General features: G+C 39.5%; 1 protein-coding gene and 1 long non-coding RNA gene across 34 annotated transcripts in view; one reads left to right on the top strand and one right to left on the bottom strand.

The window, feature by feature from the left end:
- CD44 (CD44 molecule (IN blood group)) overlaps positions 1 to 19,202 on the bottom strand; it is a 65,000-nt gene extending 45,798 nt beyond the window's left edge. For 12 of the 33 annotated variants that reach the window (XM_083838401.1, XM_083838399.1, XM_083838406.1 and 9 more), the window contains exon 1: positions 18,999 to 19,200. In XM_083838401.1, coding sequence (XP_083694527.1) covers positions 18,999 to 19,065 — 67 coding nt within the window. In that variant the 5' untranslated portion in view covers positions 19,066 to 19,200. Of the gene's footprint in view, positions 1 to 18,998 lie in introns of all 33 variants that reach the window. The other 21 variants (XM_083838424.1, XM_083838423.1, XM_083838425.1 and 18 more) reach the window with 9 other exon arrangements.
- LOC310900421 lies at positions 628 to 20,900 on the top strand. Its single transcript, XR_014585120.1, has 2 exons — positions 628 to 13,779; positions 16,447 to 20,900. It is a non-coding gene; the product is annotated as an uncharacterized lncRNA (long non-coding RNA).
- The last annotated feature ends 331 nt before the right edge of the window (positions 20,901 to 21,231 follow it).

Below are 21,231 nucleotides of genomic sequence, written 5' to 3' on the forward strand. Positions count from 1 at the left end.
TGGCAAAATACAGATGCAGAGAACACTGACCAGAGCTATACAGTCAGTCAGGGAACCCAAAAACCAGAGTTCTTACATGATGGTCCTGTATTTTAATTTCCAGACAACTTGGACCCTTAGAAAATATTTCTAGTTATATTGATACAAAATTTATTAAAAATAAAACACAGAGCCTGAATTAAGTTAACACCTTAAATTCTTTCTTCCCTGCTGAGTCTTATGGTCTAATTTTGAGTTTGGGAAGAAACACGATAACCAAATCCAAATCAAAACATGTCCCACTTTTCCCTATAGATCGAAAAGGTTCAAATCCATTACTTTTATGCTAGTGCTACCTATTTGGCCTTAATGCAGCTATGCAAAAAAAATGTTGTCCTCTCCTCTCCTCTCCTCTCCTCTCCTCTCCTCTCCTCTCCTCTCCTCTCCTCTCCTCTCCTCTCCTCTCCTCTCCTCTCCTCTCCTCTCCTCTCCTCTCCTCTCCTCTCCTCTCCTCTCCTCTCCTCTCCTCTCCTCTCCTCTCCTCTCCTCTCCTCTCCTCTCCTCTCCTCTCCTCTCCTCTCCTCTCCTCTCCCCTCCCCTCCCCTCCCCTCCCCTCCCCTCCCCTCCCCTCCCCTCCCCTCCCCTCTCCTCTCCATTTCTCCTGTTTCAACATCTAATGCAAAACACATTGTGTGTGCCAGGTTGCTATCAATCCCTTCACCCTGTCTGAAGTTTCAAAGGAGCTGATTCAGAGTGGACTCACAGCAGAATCACAACCAGTACCCAGAGCTTTCCTTCTGCCCCCTCTTATAGCTGGCAGGCTTTGAGAGCAGGCAGGCCATGATCTGTCCCTGACATCCTCATGATTTGCTGCAGCTGAAAGACAATATTGTTTAATAATAGCTCTTAGAAAAGGAAAAAAGACTAAACATGCCTGAATTGTCATGATCATTAATCTTATCCAGACCATGAGACTTGGCTGACTCAACCCCATACTATGGAATGCCCCTAAGCCTGCACTGAATTTTATAAGCATGGAAAACCTTATCATACAGGTAACTTCTCCCTGATTTCCTGGGATTTCTGATGCTCTGCCTTTCTCTCCAGCTCTTTTTTTTTTTTTTTTTTGTCATTCATAGGTAATCAGAAAGCAACTGCAAGTTCTTCTTCAGAAAACTTCAATTGTATTGACATTCCTGTATCTAAACCAGGCTCAAATAATGTTTTTTAGCTACAATCACTAGACCCAGTTTCACAGTTTGCTAGCTAGGGCCCACTGTTGTGACAGAACTGGCTTAAACTGAAGAGCATTGTCCCTTCATGAAATCGTGAGTTACACATGTTTATTAATACCAGAGACTTGTTAGAAGTTGTCACAGTAAGAAGCCAGGTGCAGTTTCCAATTCCACCCTGGTTCTGCAACCTTTACTCACAATGAGTAATGCTGACTCATGTAAACTCTTCCCATTGGAGTCACTTTTCCATAAAGATTTTTGATCTGCTGTGTGGATGGTTCTTGCACTGCTCTCTGCTTTACATTGCTTTCAGGAGAATACCTAGTGGTTTCATTCTCAAGGTGGATGCTGTCTTATGTTAAAAAAAAAAAAGGGGGTTTTAACAACTGCAGAGATAATGTACAGTAAATGTAAATGAAAAGTAATTGAAGTGAAGGATTTGCAAAAATCCTATTCCCCTTTACAAAAAAAACTGTAGAAGAATACTTAGACACCAGGTTGTTAACAGATTTCTTGGTAAAACCACAGTGTGTATTTTGTTTGTGCATGGCAACCAGGAAATGTTAATGCACTGTTCTCATGGGGTTTTTCCTTTCTAGTTTGTGGTTCAAGATGATTGATAGGTCACCAGGATGTGATAAATTAGGGCTGAAAACAGGACAGAACAAGGGTTTTGAAGGTGCAGATAGCTTCTTTCTCTGTTTGCCTATATAGCTTTTACTCTTAGTTTGTTGTAAGAGCTTTGTTCTAAATTTATTAAACAGATTTCAAGCTCCAGAAAGATATAGATGGGTAAATGCTTCCTTATGATCATGGATTGTTAAATCTTGTACTGACACTTCTAAAAAGGAACAAAAAACTAGCTTAGCACAGACAATTACATTTTTAATATTAGCACCTGTTTTAATACTGGTAATGAATTAGAGGAAAGTGGCATTTCAGAAACAGATTTAAATACTTTTAAAAAGGGCTCCTGGTAATTTCTGTTCCTCTCCAAATAAATCTACAAATCGGATGATATAAGTCCTAACATTTGTGGAGGTTTGAACGATTCAGATCTCAGTTTTCAGTTCAGATCTATCTCCAGTTGAAGTTTGCTTTTTTTAAATGTTTCTCAGGAAAACTACTTCATGGCTAAATCAGAATACAGTATACAAAAACTAATGTTGCATTAATTCCTGAAACATTTCAGAAGCCAAGACGTTTTGTGTGCAGAAATACTAAGATAGCACAACTATTGCCATTTTGGCCACTGTGAGAACTTGAATGTACAAAAATAGTGTTCAGGATTACCTAATACACTAAGATACAAACTGGCCCGGATGGAATGGTTATTTGCTGAGTATTCCACCATCTCCTTAGAGTCTGTTAATAAAACCATTCGCTAAAGCAATTCACAGCCCAGTCAACTGTAATAGCATACAGAGGCTTCCACCTTTTTGTCAGAAATTGGACTAAAGCCCAGGTCAGTACTGCTGAAAACCACTGGATAGCTGTTTGCTAGGTTATGTAAAATGATTCACTAGTCCCAGCCCCAGTCACTAATAGACACGTGTCGACATCATTAAAACACACCTATACCTGAATCCCTCAGGGCTTGATGGGGAAAGGAAAGCTGTACTGGGAAAATATGACTGAACTGGCATGACTACACACTGATCAAAATTTAGAAGTCAAATTCTGCAGGATCCACGTGAGTTAAGCAAACGTGTCTGTGAGGTTGCAGCGCTTTACCATTTCAACAAAAAAGTGCTAATGGTCAAGCAACATGCATGTCATGTAGCATGGCTGGGTGATGTTTTTCATTTCTCCCAGCTGTGATATGCTTGGTCTGCTAGCCACCACTCTCTACAGAAAGCACAGAAACAAACTTGGATTAAGCCACCTAATAAGCAAAGCTTCTCCAAATAATGGCTGGCATAAGGTGAAAGTAATTTACGGATTCTTGGGAGTTGTCAGATGAAATACTTTCCTTGGGATATTGCCAAGTTGTGAAACCTAAAATGATTTATAGGAAATTCCTTTTTTACATTCAGTGTGAATAAACCATACCTTGTGTTTTCTAAGTATCCTTTGTGGACATTTAACAACAACAACAACAAAAGATTTGCTTTTCAGTTTGAAACTGTCTCTCATTTTGAACTTAGTAATTGGTTTGCACAAACTAAAACAAAATTAAAGCAATTTCAGAAAAAATAATTTAAATGTTTACTGGTTTCAATACAAGTAGATGATTTAAGGAACCCCATCCAAAAATTCCCTGCCTGTAGAATTTTTTAAAAATTTTCTTATTTTTATTTCAGTTTGGCATATGAGAAAGGTTCTGAACCTTGGAAAGATCATTGGAGAGAAAAAAAATCACTGCTGTATCTCTAACAGATTGCTGATATTCAGAAAAAAAAAAAAAATCTCTTCACAGCTGGCTTTTTAAAGGCAGCAAAGTCCAGGAAAACACTTTAAAAGGAATTTACCTGCATGCTGCAAGGGCTGCCTTCTGAAAATAGAGACAACATGCTCTTAATAGCTGGGTGTGGTGACAAGAAAGTGAAGATGTCTCTCCATAGATGCAGAGGTATAAAATCAGACCTTTCTTTGAAGTTGTGCCAAAACTGTTTCTACTATGCAGTTATATTTGGGCACCTAGTAATTTTGGCTGAAAGGGCAAATAAGATGGTAGCTTCCTCACATCCGTGTATATTGTTAACTACATAAAAAAACAAAGCATAACCATGCTAACCCTGTGAGCCAAATGGGCTTAGGTGGGTCTCTGAAATGAAATGAAAAAAATAAGGAGAGATGTGGCAGGGAAATTGACAGTAGCTGAAGAGGGATGAATGGCAGTAGGAGGATCTCCCTTCTCTACTGGATGATAAAAAGTGTTCTATATATTCCCGTGTTACTCCAGTAACTACACACTGGAAAAGAGATGTGGAACAGAGCTCAATCTCGTGGCTTCCCTCTAAGTTGTTCTCCTTTATGAATGTACCTACCATGCACCAAAATCATTGCTTCTGTATTTGTTTACTGATAGGCAGAGATCATCTGTACATTAATCTGATACTTTTCCTGGCTACTAATTTACCTTTATAAAAATGGAGGGGGAGTGGCACTATTAATAAATCAAGTATTCTTAGAGTCACTCAAAATGCAAGTAAGTACAAGAAATATGTTTCATTCTTCTGCATCTGCTGCAGGAAGGAAAAGTCTGCTAATGCATCTTCCAAACATGCTTCATCTGCTTGGCAACTGTTGCTCTGGTAAACATCCTGAGTGAGCCTATCCAGTGTCATCACTTACGATAAACTTCCTTGCTGCTGACATTAATATTATTCTTTTTGTAATAGTTTTACCCAACAGTGGGTTGAAAGCATTCAGACTCCACTGGAACATAGTACAGCTGTGCAGTACCTCAATGGAAAAATTGCAGGCAGTGAAATCATAGTCCTGGAATTAGACAGTTATCAGATATGCCCCCCTAGAGATGATGAAAACATAATCATCATTGTCGATACCAGGAACGCTTCAGGCTGTACAATGAGTAGTCTAACCCCAAAGGCTGAGTAACAAGGACTGTGAAGCAAATCAGTTGGGACTGGTTCCATGCAATCCAGGTGAAGAAATGTGCATGAAACTAAAGCTGGTGAATAATAGTTGGAGTCTGATCTTTATTGTTTGACTGAAAGCAAATTGTTTAATCATTTGGGATAAAAGCAGGTGAGATGCAGTGTTGCTCAGAAGACAGATCCCCAACCTGGAGCTCAAAGTGCTTTATGTCTATTCCCTGCACTGTCATCTACCTGCTGATATAAGACAGATAAGCCAATTCATCTCTCTTTACCTCAGTTTGAAACTAACCTCCTTAATAAAGCAATTTAAGATTGACCGATAAAGAACGCTGTAAAAGCAAAGAACTAACACACTGTTGTTTTATTGCGTGCTTACAAGTTTTGCAGTCAGCTTCCATCTAAGCTTTGAGAAGTCACAGGATGCCTGATTTAACATTTGTGGTTATTTAGATAAGAAACTCATACAAAATCAGACATCAGATCAGCCAAGTCCAATAAATGACAGATTTTGCCATTTGGCAGCATGCTACTCAATAATAATACCAGGTGTGATTTGAAACTATTATTCATGTGACCTTGAAAAACTGATTTCCTGGTAAACAATTTCTAAACTTTCAAAAAAAAAAAAAGCTTAAGTAAACAAAATTCCTATTAAATATTCTCAACATTTTATGTTCAGTTTTACAGTAAGTTCATTACAGAAAAGCAAGCAATGATCAAAACTGAAAAGAGGAAAAAAAAGACTGAGTAAGAAGTAAAACATCTATTGACTTTAACAAGGCCACTTCACAAGAAAACAACAGTGAAAGGAACCTCAAGAATCTTTTTAAAAGCTCTGAAAGCCAGCCAGTTAACACAAAGATAATGTTAGTCATCTTTGCACACTAGAAAGAATAGGGATGCTTAGAATATGCCTCACAAAGTAAGATGTCAGAGGACAAATGACCCATGCAGGAGAGAGAACTGCCCAAACAGGAGTACTTATCAGAACTTATTCAATATTCAGCTTCCTCACAATGCAGATGAATTCATACGCAGTTTCTTTCACTTCCCCACTCTAATTTCTGGGAAAATTATGAAAAAAAAAAAAAAGAACCTTTTTACACAATTTTCTTGTACGAATTTGCAAGGAAGTACCTTTCAGAATAATGCAAAGTAGCAATTTAAACAGTTTAGATCTTAATTGCATATTGGTTAAAATATTGTACAGCAGTCCACTGAACTTGACCAAGATCTCACTGGAGACTGAAACTGGAGAACCGAAATTTCCAATGTAACGGATGTTTTAATGACTCATACTAGATTCAGATTTCTCCAATTAAAAAAAAAAAAAGTCATTTTTGTATGTAGCTTTGCAGTTAGAAACCCATCCTTCTGAATACTTGTCATTTTCAAAAAAAAAAAAAATCAAATAAGATATGGTATCATCTGCATTTCCAAGGTCTGGAGAATATGTAAGAGTCATAAGCATACTTGCGTTCATTGGAACAGTCATTGTCCTAACAAATTACTGGATGAGTTGGTGACCAGCTATTTATAACCCAATTAACTGCTGAATGATAATTAAATCACGAACGAAAAATGAAAAAAGCTACTTATCTGAATCAATGGTTGGCAAAAAGAAGCTGTCTCCCTTTGTGATGTTAGATTGAAACCCTGCTTTCTTCCACAGTGGGATTTTGGGTAGGTTCTGTCAACAGGGTTGTTATCTGTTCGTTGTTATGCACAAGATCTTACGAATGGTATGATTTGAAGAGATCAGAAATGCTGGATATGAAAGAGGAAGGAAACAAACTTGGAAGAAAGAGTTCTCTGAGGAACAGATCATGGAAGAAGTCTGAAGATTTAGCAGAGGTTAATTCAAAGGCTATCTTGAAAGATGAAAGATGAATATCCAGCTGTGTGTACAAGCTACTGCAGTTTCAGAGATGTAGAGTTGTTTGATCCCAGTGTGTTCCTGTCCATGACAACACAAGAAGCACCAAGCCATGCGTATATTTTCAATAGAGGGATGGCAACCATGTTACTTTTAGGAGCACTGGAAAGCATACTACACATTATTGAAAAAAATCAAATTCATGAAATGCACATTTCATTTGCACTTCCTGAAGACTGTGAAATTTAACTCTGGAAGTATTAGGACAGACCAAGTGAAAAAGCCCAAGATTTTCATTGTCAGAAAGACTTGGTTTGGGATCTGCATTAAGTATGATTCAAACAAAAAGTCAGCTTTGGAAATGATCACTTTATATAAGTACATGCAATGATTAAAACCATCAGCTTAATCAAATCTATTCTGGAGTCTATGCAAGTCAAAGGGAAAATTAAATGTACTTAAATGAGTGCAACCTCCTCGCACGGAAAAGAACAGTGTCACACCCATTGCTCCCTCCACTTTTCCCAACACCAGGAGGGCAGTGATCACACAGCCTGTAGCCAGAATGCCTAGGCTACCAGGAAGCCTCTACCGGAACTTTTGGTGAAAAAATGTTTCCATTTTCTGCACTCCATGTAGCTATACCCATCTGTATGCTAGTTTCAACAATCTTGAGACTTATACTGAAAATACCAAAGAGCAAGAATTTTTCTTTAGATGCGTGCAGGTTGTTTGTATCCCATGTTCAGTTAAATTTCTTACAGTCCTTTGCACAGTCCTAGTTTGGAATTTTTTTATAAATGGTTAAGGAAAAAGTTATATTTAATTTCTAATGTTTCCAATTAACATTAGTATGTACATAATGTTGTGGCTATTGCAAATATGGAGAGAATAACTATATGCCTTGGGTCTCATATCTTTCATACTTTTTTATTTTCTCCAGATATTTTAACTTAAAAATTCACGGGAAGCAGTAAAGATTTGCATGCATAAGGCAAGAATTGGAAAGAAGTATTGGCAGTGTGGCCTCAGTCTTATGTGAATTCAAATATTACATTAAATCCTAAACACATTTAGGTATGTGAGGGCAATGCACTACTGTTTGCATGCAATAATCCTCAAGTAGTGAAGCACTGTTGTCTTCCAGAAGTGCTGGAATGATTGTGAAGCCTTTGCTGTGATGTTCATGGCTTCCAATAATCTTCTATTTTAATGAAATATAGCTGGATTTTAAGAAAAGATGCAGAATGAAATCAGTCTTTGAACTGCAAGTGATAAAGTGACAGACCTCAATTTATGTGCTCTAAGTTTCTTGACAGTGGAAAGTGTTCTGAAGTCAGATTCACTCTGAGCAAGAGCCAATTCAAATAGCAAATCAGGCATAAGCCATCTTTATAAATAGAAAACCCTAGATAGGTAGCATTAGAGTATTTTTTTTCCAATGAAACTGCTTACATTCTTGAAGCAAAAGAAATCACATATATTAGATAAAGCAAACAGCTGTTCTTGTGTGACCCATTATTACCAGGTCATTGAGACCAGGAAGCTTAGATTGAGATAAAAAGGAAAGGAAGCCAGTAAGAACTCTGAAAAGAGAAGTGAGGAGATGTCATCACGTACTAGCAAAAAATAAAAGAGGGAAGTTCTTTACACAAAGCAGAGATCTCTCTTAGGAATAATAGAAGTAGCTGATGCAGAGTGGAAACACTTTTCCAGATGATATGCTACCAGTTATTGTGCATAGATCCCATTTGTCTTTCTTGAACAGTGCAAAAGTCTCTTAGGCACACCTTACTATACCATTTCCTGACATTCTGCTAATTCAGCTGAGTCTTAAAACTATTTTTTTTTTCTGAAAGGATGGGAGATATTGGGTGCTTAGCAATAAATTTAAGGTACCAATCCAGTAAACCGAAAAGCAAAAGACAGTCTTACATTAGGACATGAACATGTTGCTATAGCTATAACTGTGGCCATATTTGTATTGTGACAGGGTTTTCTTGGTGGAAAAAAAAAACGGTGTTAATATGTTGTCTTGCAGTTCCCACACCTGAATTTCCTGTGAGCCAACAGCAATATGATTGTGATGTGTGCTGATAAAGTGATACGACCTGAACACTGAGTATCAGTAATAAAGTCAGTAAAGTGTCTGACTGGTACTGTTAATAAACTCATTGCAGGTCTGCAAACAATGGGTTATAAAGTCGGGTGCTTCATAAATTAGAAAAACACTTAGCTCTTGCTCATAACGTAACACAGGCAGGAGCATTTTCTCACATCGATTGTTCAACTGCAGTGAGGATTGCATAGCCAGGCTCAGATTACTAAACGGTCAGTAACTGAGGAGTTTCCTGTTTTTAAGATGCCAGCTTTCCAGAAAATGTTCCAGTCCCCTGTACTCTTGTAAACTTCTGCATCAGTAGAAGAACTTTTGCACAAGGACTTTTTTTTTTTTTGTATGAATAATAAAAATGCTTACTTCAGCTGAAATAGCCTTGTATATGAAATCATAGCTGCTTTCTGAAATTCAAGCAAAAGAACACTTGTCTTGTTGATGAAGCACAACATTGGGACTTAGGAGAAAATGTTTTAATTCCAGCTATATTGCTGGGTAACTTACTTGCTTTCTCTCAGTTTACCTACTTGTAATGTGGGGGTAAAATCACTGACTTCCAAAAGCCTACAAAAAAAACAAAAAAAACGCTAGCTTTTATTTTCCACTCTCCACATATTTGTCAGTTCACTTGTTTCTCACTAGCTGAGGTTATCTTTATTCTGTTGAATAACAATATACTCAAACTTGAAACTTCAAGTTCTCTGGTAATTTAAACACATTTAAGCCTGATTCCAGCTGTACTGATTGTATTGATAAAATGCATCAGATGAGAGAGCTACCCCCTCTAGACCAAATGTTGTAACATGTATGTAAACTGCATGTAATGCAAGAAAAAGAATGACTACACAGAACTAAATTTCATCAGAGACTCCACCTCTTTCTAACGTAATACATTGAGAAAGTGTAAGCGTTCAGGTTCTCTTTCAAGAAGAATTCAGGTTCCTCTTTTACAGAGCCAGAAACAATCCAGCAAATGACAAACAGAAGGAGTACTTAGGCATCTTGATGTCCAGTTCAAATGTCTAAGGTGTTGTAGCATATGTTAAGAAAGCACTGCATTGTGTTACTAATGCCCCCCTGGAGCTTTGAAGATGTAGTTTTGTAACATTAAGTAGATGTTATCAGCAAACACTTTTACAGGTTATATATACTCTTATAGGCATATAACCCTTGCTGGGCCCAAGACTTTCAATGCTGTAGCTGTGCTATATGTCTAAATAGGATTGTGACAACAAAGAAGCAACTGAAGAAAATAACGTTGCCTCTATTTTAATTTGAAGGGTAACCTAGTCAAATAGAGAGGTTTTTGGACTTTTCCTTTTTTGCTCAGCAAAGAAAAGTTGCTAAGGAGTTTTACCAGTTTACCAACATTTTACCAGTCTTGCATTGGTCTGTGAGTAACATATTATGTACTCTTTTCTAATTTACCGTAGTGTTGGGCCCCATTGGCATGTATAGGAACAGGTGTCCCTAGGAAATGTCAAAGATCTAAAGAAAAAAAGGATCTCAAAGTCCAGAAACACAAACTTATTATATGAACTGCTGAGACAAAAATATAATCTCAGCAAAGGGTTAACAGGAAACAAATTTGGATGCCGTCACTGATCTCAATAGTCTCCAAGTCTCAGGATATGCCACCTTCTGGAGAACTGGATGATCATGCTTTTCTCTTGTTCACATGGACCCACACAGACAGAAAACGCTGTCTAACACTTATGCCTGTATTTTCTCCAAAAAAAATGAATAACTGTGCTGACGTTACCCTTCCATGATGGCATAAGATTGTTTCACTGTCTTAAAAGCCAGTTAATGCTGGCTCTATTCAGGATGAACACCAACTGTATCATTACTAGATAATGTGTGAGACTTGGCAGGCCAAGGAGAAGGAGAAAATAAAGCAGAACTGCCATGATCATTTCCTATCCAGCAAGCAGCCAGGAAATACAGCCATAGAAAAAAAAAAAATGAATGAATGGGACTGATCTAATGGAAATATCAGGAGACACAAAAGTCATCATACACAGTCTGATAAAAGCTCTGCAACATTTTACACCACAACAGTGAGCAAATGGATTCAGGGCTTTCTGAGGCAAGCCACGAAAGCAGGAAAGAAACTTCTCCCCAGTCAGCCACCATGGGAAGGTGTCTCACATGCTCACATTGTCTGCCTGTTACTGCTTTACATACAAGAACTGTGAATTTGATGGCTGCCAGTCTATGCCTTAGCTGTGCCATTCAGTTATGAACTGAAACCACCAAGTATCTATTCTCTATAGGCTATAAAATGAATTGGTTATGTTCTGGAAAAGAGGAGTTTAAGAGTTTAGAGCTCAATATTTCAAGCAAAACATTTTTATTTTCTGTGCTAGAAGAGTTTTGTGCTTTTTCTCCTCCCAAGAAGGCAAAATGACTCTTGCTATTGCAAAATAAGTGATAATTTGTTGTTACCACTCTTCTAAAGTCAGTGGATGCCCCTGCCCTATTAGCCTCATGCTGAACTCAATGACAGCAAGTCAGACTTGCCAGCAGAGAAGGCTGAAATAAAAAGAAATCGTAAAAACATGAACAAGAGAATTTTCTGCTTGCTTGAGTCTTCTCTGAGGCCTGCCTCTTGGAAGATCTTGGTCTCCATGTTTCATTTTGCCTGAGAATGACTAAGCTGATGAATAGAAGTTTTACTGGATTAAATGGATTTAACCTTCTATCACGGACACAGGCTGACAGGAGCCAAAATTTATCGGATTGCTTCAGCCAAATGTCGCAAAGAGATGGAGGTGGATTAATGGTGAAAATGGAAAGTAGGTGGGAGAAACAGAAAAAGTTCAAAAGAAGATGTGAACATATACAAGATACACCTGGCTACCAACTGGAGACAGCTGGTTGCCACACAGTGACAGTTAAACGTCTCTGGACCTGAAGCCTTCTGGTTAAGTGGCCTTCTGGAATCATGGGCAGGTCGCCCAGCCTCAGGTTAAAGACACTGGGTCTGTTCTTAGCTCCTCCTCTTGCTGGGTTGTTTTGTATCTCTTTGCACTCATCTTTCCCAGAGTATCAAGCCCTTATGTATAAATACCCCATAATCTCAAGAAGATAAATGTTAGTTATTACTAGGAAGTTTTGCTTCAACCAGGAAAGAAACATGACTAGATTTAAGACATCATTCTTCAATTAATTATTAAATCAATTTTAAAGTTCTTGAACCAAAATAGGTGTTCAGTTTGACAGTAGGATGAAAGATTTAGATCAGTTCTCATTTGCCAAACTGCTTCAAACATCCCTTATCAGAAATAGACCAATCCTGAATACAACTTTTTTTTTTTTTTTTTCATTAAGAAAACTATATCTTGTGTCTGCTGTGGTCTAACAGAAACCAAATGCTATTGCAGTGAAAACAGCTGCCAGTCTTCCATGTGTGTATGAACAGCATACACACAAGTAAACAGGTTAGAACTGTCAGAGCAATGAATAAAAAAGTTGATTAAAATCTGATTTTAGTGGGACTGCTACTGGAGAATGACGACGTGAATGAAGACTTGACTTGAACAGAATACATGTTATTTAATTTCTGTGTTTTAAATATTCCTATATGTCAAATTTGTGCATAAGCAATATTCAGGAACAGAGAACAACAACAACGACAAAAACATTTATAAATCTAGGGACTCTAGCAAAAAAAGGCTTTTTCTCTACACTTACACGCCTGAGAAAACAATGGAAAAGGGAAAGGATATTAATGGAGGACGCCTAATCAAGCAGGAGGAGGAAGAACAGGGAAGCAAGTATAAGCAAACCGTGAAATGAGCTCAGGCCTCACCCTCAGTTTCTTCATTATTAATGAATCATGTTTCTTTATAATTGGCAAAAACTACTTTTCCTTGAAGCTTCCCAGTTAACTGTTTAGCGTTCCCTGCACAGAAGCTTCCCCCGGAGCTCTCGGTTGGAGCCAGGAGACCTGGCTGCCACTCGCACAGCCGCTCTGCATCGCCGCCTCGCCTCCACGCTCCCCAGCAGGGGAAGATGGCAAGATGGCAGAGGGTAGGTAAATGACTAATTGCTGCCACCACCACAAGTCCTAAGGCACTCCTAAACTACTAGGTACGCATGCTGTAGAAGGAGCAGTTGCCAGCTCGCTTGGCCCATTTGGGGTGGGCGGGCGGGCTCTGCCTGCCCTTTGAAAACTCTTGAGTCGCACTGTGGTTGTAGGTGTGATACCAGTCCCGAGCTGATGTGCCTCCCCGGCAGCAAGAGGCATTCTCTGAGTGGCTGCCAGCCTGGGGCCGGTGCTCAACTTTCAGAGCCTGAGCTGGCTGCCAGCCTGCTTGCTGCCCGACCGAGCTTGCTCGCATCTGCCCATGGGGGCCTGGCTGGCCAGGGACCACGTGCTGAGCGCCAGTTAACCTCTCGCTTCTGCATGAGAAGGCTGCGAGAAGCCATTCATCACATCTACCCACACACACCACACCCTGCTGCTTTACAGACACCTATACATTAACAAAAATAACAATAAAAAAGCCCCCTAGGGAAATATACTTCTGAGAACCTGTTTCACTGTGGGCCTTGATAACTCGCTGCCATGGTGAGACATCTGTAATCAACAAAAGCTATGTCACAGCAGATTTTTAAGTATTATACGTTCTTATTTACAAAAGCAGGTACTTACTAAAACAGACATTAGCTGTATATAGCTGTATAGCTGATGATCACTGGCTAATGCCCTCTGCCCTGCCAGCTGCCTGCCTGTACCCTGGCACGCTCTTTTACAACCATCTCACGTTGCTGCTGGAACAGGATCATTAGCAGAGACAGAGACGGAAGTTTTACCACAGCTGCTGCATGTCTGAGGTTTTCTTTTTTTTTTTTTTTTGGGGGGGGGCGGGGGTGCGGGCAGGGGATGGGCAAAGACACAACACAGTCAGTTAGAGCTTCCAGCTACTGCATCTAGTTCCGTCATCAATGGAAGGAAAGAAAGAAAAAAAAGCAAATCAATATATTTCTCAAACTGCAAATGTAAGTAAAATTCAGGTCTTCTTTGTTATTTTTACTTTGAATCGGTGTGGTTGTTTGAGCTTCCCTGCTAGTAATTGCTAAAACTAGATTATTCTTCAATTTTTTTTTTTTTTCCTATTTTGCTATATGAGGGTTGAAGGTTATTGTACTGAATTAAGATTGCTGTGTTATAAAACACAGCCAGTGTTGTCATGTAGAGGAACTGGAAAGTCCCAGATCCAGTGCACACAAAAGGGAGTTCAATTACATGCCTAATCGTATGCACAGACTCCAAAAATGACAGCAGATTTCTTTAGGCAGCAAACAGTTGCAGAGGCTTGAACTTTAAATCGCAATTAGCTGAACTTTCAGTCTGACTGACAGGACTCTCGGAGGAAAACCCCTCTCTACTCCGCCGGTTGCTGTTTCACATGACTGCCTGCAGACTCATCCATGCACGGAGCTTCTCCAGCATGCCTTGGGTGGGGTGGGCCCTGGCAGCCACGGCGAGGAAAGAAAATCACCGCCAGCTGCTACTGATATTACTGCTGATGCTGCCGTAGAGAGGCCTGTGATTTCACGGGGAGGAAGTTGATAAACATTCAGGGCTGAAACAATCTTCTCTGCCACCAGTATTAACAGCAGCCATAATGGTCACTGATAATTACAGCGTCTGATGGCCATAAGCCTGGCTTTGAAATGATTATTACCTCCCTGGGAGTGATAGACAACAGCATTGTAACTGCTGATGAACTTCTGGCACAATCTGGAAGATGGCGAGCAGCTGCTCCAAACTGGCTTCTCCCTGCCAGTTGTTGATAGCCCACAGAGAATGGTCCAAACCACCAGATATACCATAAAAAGCCTTATGGGTAAAGGCAAAATATAAGTAGGCTGTAGGTGTGGTTTCACTCGCAATCAACCATGACATATTTAGCACAGAGGTATTGGTGACAATTCTAACCTCTGTCTTGCTTCTCTCACTTTACTCGCCTTTAACTGGAATAATGAGATTCTGTAGTCTAAGAATTCTGTTTAGTGCCAAAAAGTGAAATGTGATTAAAACATGCTCTTGGTTATCAGCTGATACTAAAATATCATGTATTTTGAACACCATGAATTATTCCAGTACAGCGTTGTATTCTTTTCAAAGTAGGCAAGACAACTGCAGTTGGTCATGTTAGTTTCACAATTATCCTCTCTGTGAGGTAACCACGTACATTCAGACTTGGTCCTAGGAAAAGCAATTTTAGGGAACAGTTCACCAGAAAACACTCCCTAGCTCTCTTGCATAGGATTCCCTTTTAAAGAAAAATCAATGTTTTTGTAAATAATGCAATCTGTGTTATATGAAATTGAGAATTGCCTTCCTCTGCCCTAACCGCATTTTCAAACACCTGTCTGTTAATGTCAGAACAGAAATCAGGCAAGAAGACCAGAAAGCAAGTGGGGAAATCTTGTTACAGCATCTCTGGAATTTCCCAAAACGTCTAAGTTCTTGGGCACAGTTTTCCTCTGTTCATATAAAGAGCACTACATCATTTTTTCCCCTGCTTCTCTACAATGTATTCTGCTACCAGTCATCTACATTCAGAACTAAAATTAACCTTTTATCAAAGAAAAAACACAGTTACCAGATGTCTTAGACTCCATCTTCCGACCCAGTAGCATGATCACCAATACCCAAAATGTCCTTTAAAGGACATCTAATCTGCCTTTATCTAATTGCTCCTTAAAATCAGTGTCTCTTAGCAACCTATTTTCAAACTTACCTACTGCTGCTAGCCGCTCCCTATGAATACCATCTCTTCTTTGGCAAGAACATTGCCATCTTGTATTGTTTGCCCTTTGCTGTTTAATTAACATATATCCCACAGTTTTCACCTCTTCTTTTTCCTCTGCCATGTCAGAAGTGCAGCTTTTATTCTTCTAACTTTTCACATATCTACAGACTCCATTCCTGTTACACATTAACTTGATTGCTGCTGCAAGCTTTTTTTATTCCTCATTTCTTATTTTTACCTGCTCCTAGCAGTTGGTTCCCAAATTACTTGAAAACTGCGTAGAGGTTTATGCTAGTTTCTTGCTTGGATACTTTTCAGGTTTCTTCTCTAACTTAAAATTCTTTGAGACTTCATGCTGTGTTAGTTTTTTCCTACAATCCACTGTGCTTCTTGCCACACAACCAAACAATGCTTTGAGATCTTCATTTTTCTTTACTATATTTTCCCGCTCTCTTCCATATATTCTTTCATTTGAAATGTTTTTGCAGTTGTCCATTAATGAAAGCATTTTTTTAACCCCTTCATGAGGTTCTTGAGAGCCCATCTTCTCTACAGGGTAAAGTATTTTTGCAGTCATGAGCTCATGCTCATTTTCTCTGATGTTTATACTTGTCTATCAGCATCTCAGGGCATCTCATCCTACTGGCACATTCTTGCTGCAGTAGAACCTCATGCTGTTTAGGTGCTAGATAAATAACCACAGTATTAGTACTCTCTTCAAATCCTGGCCTATAAAAGTCACAGGAACAGTTCTGGAAAAAAAGACACACCAGGTGTGGGAGAACATTTCATTTGATATTGGCTAGAGCTACCAGTGGTTTTAAAAGCATTTAGTTTAAGAAGTTCTTCCTCACTTCTGTGATGCTATCTTCCTTCATTAAGCCTTTCTCTTCCTGTTTTCAAGGTAAAGGTTCTGCATTGTGGTGAATACCGGTGACTAAAGATGCAACAAACGTTTCTCCAAAGACTGCAAGACAATCCTCTGCTATGGTTTGTTGCCTGTGTCTGTGTGTGTAAGCTGTTCAAGGACAAATATATAACCTTTCCATTAACAAGTGATGGAAGTCCAAGTGAACTTTAATAAAGTGTAGTTTCTTTGCAGCTTTGGGAGAACAGCCAAGACACACACTGTAAGGACTAAGTGAAAAAAAGAAAACAAACAAACAAACAAAACAAAACAACAAAAAACACAACCTAGCACAAAGAACTTCTTCAAACTACTTTACTTACAAATTTACGTGACATATGTAAGCTAAGAGGCAGGAAGGTCCCTTTGTTTGTGACTGACTGATAGCTGTAGTAGCCCTTCCTCAGAGCCCTGCCTTGTCCTGAGACTCTGGCCACCTCTCCAGTGCTGATACATAAGCCTCTCCCTCCCACTGGCGGACTCATTCTTCCTCTTTTCATTCCGTCTTTACTCCTAATTCTATTCTAGTTTTTTTAAGTTTGGGGGTCAAAATTCCATGAGTCACTTTGTGTTAATCAAGGAAAACTTTGAGAGAAATATTTTTACAAGTACATAATGTCCACAGGGAAAAATCTCTCCAGAATCATCATTAACCAAGATGTCAACCTCCATATCCTCCTGGGATTTGAAATGTGGCTCAGACTCCGCAGACAACAAAAGTCACATCAATACCATGAGTACACCTCGTTCAATTATCAGTGACAGAATGGTCACAGCAACACAGAACTCAGGATGAATCAGTTTTTCAACAGCTCTCTGTATCTCATCTTTTCTTTAGCAATCACATTAACAGCAACTCCGGGAAGTTTTCATTTTTGCCATAATCAGTACTAACAGAATCAGAATCCAGGAACAGATCTGAATTTGGTCTTCCAACAAAGTACAATCCAACATCAGTGGCCGGTGTTCTGTGATGCACACAGCAAAGTCACTGGTTTCAAAAAAAAAAATAAAACCACCATCAACTGCCATTTTGAAGTCATTTCTGACTACAAAGTCATGCTGGAATGTACCGCATACCAACTAAAATATATTGTAGCTATAATCTAATACCTTGCTAAGCCATTAAAGAAACTTCCCCGTGGGGCATATGTGAAGTCTGACATACTTCTTGTAACTATGCTGAAGTAGTAGGGTTTTCTTCTATGTCTCACTGCAAAAATACATTACTTCCAGAGTCACTACAAACCCTGCCTCTTTAGGACACTCCTGGCAGCTCATAAAAGGAGAAATCAGTTGAGCAGGCAGTAACCAAATCATTATAATCCTTCTACAGCATAAAGACCTGGAGTAAGTCAAAGTTTTAAACACGTCGGATATCTTTCATGTACTTTCTCTAAGGACTTTATCTATGTACCTGATTTTAACAAGAATATTTTGGTACAATAGGTAGACAATTTTAGGAAGAAAGCAATGAGGGCTCTCCAGCTATCCCAGATGCGCCAGGAACTGTTCACTCTGACACACCCATCCACAGCCCAGCCGCGCTGCAACCATTACAGAAGTATCCACTGCTGCTCAGGCAAATGGGATATATATGTACCGTACACACACACAGAGCCCTTGGGTGACAATGGCAATGAAAAATGTACTTTGCTAGACTCCTGGAACTGATGAGTGGAAAAATAATGTAGAAGGATAATTGTTACCCCTAACCACAAAATGCCTCAAGGCTGTTGCTGTCACAATGAGAGTCTGTTAAAAGCATGGCCATTTCCCTCAGACATGGGTGAGCCTGCACCATGTCAAATTTCCAGAGCACTTTGTCATTTTGGACATACAATTATTATTTTTTCTCTACATGAATGTTTCATTTTTAAATGCAAATATTTGAAGCAGACAACCAAGCTACAGAAAGCTAACTGATAACCAACAAAATTTTGCAGGCACTTCTATCCCCCTTTGTTCCAAAATCTCACCAGTCAACCCCGAAGAAACCTTAAGTCAGAAACAGGCATGCCTGGCATAAAAGCTCTCCGAATATCAGTCACACAGATCACTGCAGTTTTGTTTCTGTTCAGCAAGGCTGTGTCCAAATGCAGTCTGCATTAGCTGTTAGTTCAGCCCCTCTGAACTCAAGAATACAGTTGTATGCTGGGGAGGGGGTTCCCCCTCACCCCAGTCTAAAACAGAGCTAGGAGAGTGAACTAAGTATGTAACAGCAGTCATGTTGTCGAACCGAGCTATACCACAGCTATTCTAAATTCCCTCGTGTACCTCTGTTCTTAGTTTAAACTTTAACGCTCTACAACTCACTTTTTATGGATCTGGAATTGCCCTTTACAAGCAATACAGAGCTTTCTGCGATTGTACAGAGCAGCACAGCTGCAGTTACTGTTCTAAAGCATCTCTGATAACTCCCATAAATAATAACACTTTATACAAAGATAGATGCAAGGAAGCTTTTAGCTATATTGCAGAAGAGTTGTTGCTGTCTGAAGCATAAACTTATTAACAATTGAAAACGTTTTCATTCATACAAAACTTACGTGTCTCTGTTAGACAAAGCTTCAGCAAACATAATCCAAAAGTTACCCATACGTAGAAGCTGGCCATTGTTTTCTCAGAATTGTTTTGCAAAAAACAGAGATCCTTGCAAGCTGCGGAGAGAAGAAAAGCCCCGGCGCTTGTTAAGCCTGCAGTCAATGAGTCTGAAGTTTGCTGCACTTTTTATTCTGATTCAAAGGAACTGGAGTAATGACATAACAGGGAGGGGGAGCTCCATCAAAAGTCACACCCATATTGCAACAAACTTACTGGGCAGCGAAAGGGGGGGCAGCGGGGGCGCCTAGTACTGACTAAGCAGCCGCATGAGTTTTAAAGAGGCACTGAACCTCCTATTCTTACACCATTACAGTCAAAAGTTATATTTATCGTGCTTACAGGAAAATGTGCATAATCTCTCATGAGGTAGCTCAGGAAGGCACTGTTTGCTACAAGCTCCCCCTCCTGCATTTTAAAACAGCATTAATGCAAACCAGGCAAACGTACTAAAGCACTAGAGCTTCAAAACCCCAGCAAAGCACCTACAACTGCCTGGATGTTTCCCCAAAACATTTTGCTTGTTTTGTCCCATCTCATCATTTTCTCACTTTGCAGTAAAATTTACGGCAAGCAAAAATACCTGCTCCACAACGAACCTTTCCAAGATGTTCCTGCTCATACCCGGAGGATATCCTCATGCAGCAGGTAAATCGAGGTGGATCGTTCCACCCTTGGCTCCTCTGTGCAGGCTGCTCCAAAGATGTGGTAACTAATGCCAGCGGTGGTACTGAGGACTAAGGTCAATGTTTTATTGACGACACAAGGTAGGGAAGGAGTTATTCCTCCTATTCCCAATTCACAAAGCAGAGGAACAGGATGAGAGCACGTGACAGCGTTTGATACACAGATGAGGTCCTGGTTCCCGAGGGCCACACGTTTATTGCCATGTGGGGCTCTGTGGGACTCTACAATCAGCGAAAGATGCCACATGAAATCCCTCATTGAAAAACCTCAAACCTCTGCAGATAAGAGAAAGGTACGTCTGTTGTGTGCCCTAACAATCTCCCGTAGTGTCTCCATGTTCGGGTCTCTCCCTGGGAGTCATGGCAATGGTTCGTGTGCAGCGGAATGAGGGGCTGGAGAGGGCTCACCCAGCCCAGGACATCTCACCTGTAGCAACCAGCACGTGGCAATGACTGACAGCCCGTAATCCCCCAATTTCGGTTTCACTCAGCAAACTCAGAATGAAAAGTTCTGTATCGGATTACCATGGTGTCGATCCTCCCACTTTAAAGAATTTTCTCATTCATTTTTGATCTCTGTTAACATGAACAATGGAAAAATACAGACAGGTCTTTCCAGCCACAGGCACGAGAATGTTACACTTTGCCTTTTCTTTGACTTTTGACTTAAAGATGGCTGGCTATCCCTTTCCCAATCAGCCAAATTTTTAACATGTTCCAACAGGCTTTTCCTACAGGTCTGGAATATCTGATGGGACAAGGTTAAAGAGAAAAATCTTTCCTTAAAACCCAGGGCATCTTTTTATTAAGACACTAGAAACTTTGAAGTTACAGATGAAACATACTTTATTTAGTGAATTTGTTACTTTTACTTTTGAAACAAATGACTTTAAGAGCAGAATAAAAACAATCGCCTATAGGACTTACTGTTTATAGTAGTGGAAAAGAAATAGTTCTGTGAATTCCTGTACGTTTATACCTACAGGTATTCTGGCATCTAACTATATGAATGAAGTCTGGGGATTGAAAATGCTGGAGCAGAGACAAAGTATGTTGTTAGTTTACTAAGGATATATTTTTCTTCAATTGATAAATGACTTTCGAAATTCACCCCTATGTATGAAACAAAAGAATGGTATATTTAATTAAAATTTAGTTATCTTTGTGCTGCTGTTTGGTTTGTTAGCTGGCTGGTTCATTTTGATGAACATAAAATACCTCTTTTTAATGTCCTGTATTCCCAATTAAATGGAACAACCAACCAAAAAAAGGAAGTCTGTTTTCTTTACCATGGGTAAATGGAGAATAATGTTCATTTCAGGGATGTGGGCAAGTGTTACAGAGGCAACAGTCTTATTTTACCAGAAGTGGAAATTCCCAGTCTCTTCATGGACTGAAACTTCTAATTCTAGCTCTTCTGACATCAGTTTATGAACAGGTTGTTTTCTCAATACTGAGCATTATTTGATATGCATCTTAGACATCTCAACACTTC

Source organism: Anser anser (assembly GCF_964211835.1).
Source record: "Anser anser genome assembly, chromosome: 5".
In the NCBI taxonomy this organism is placed as follows: domain Eukaryota; kingdom Metazoa; phylum Chordata; class Aves; order Anseriformes; family Anatidae; genus Anser; species Anser anser.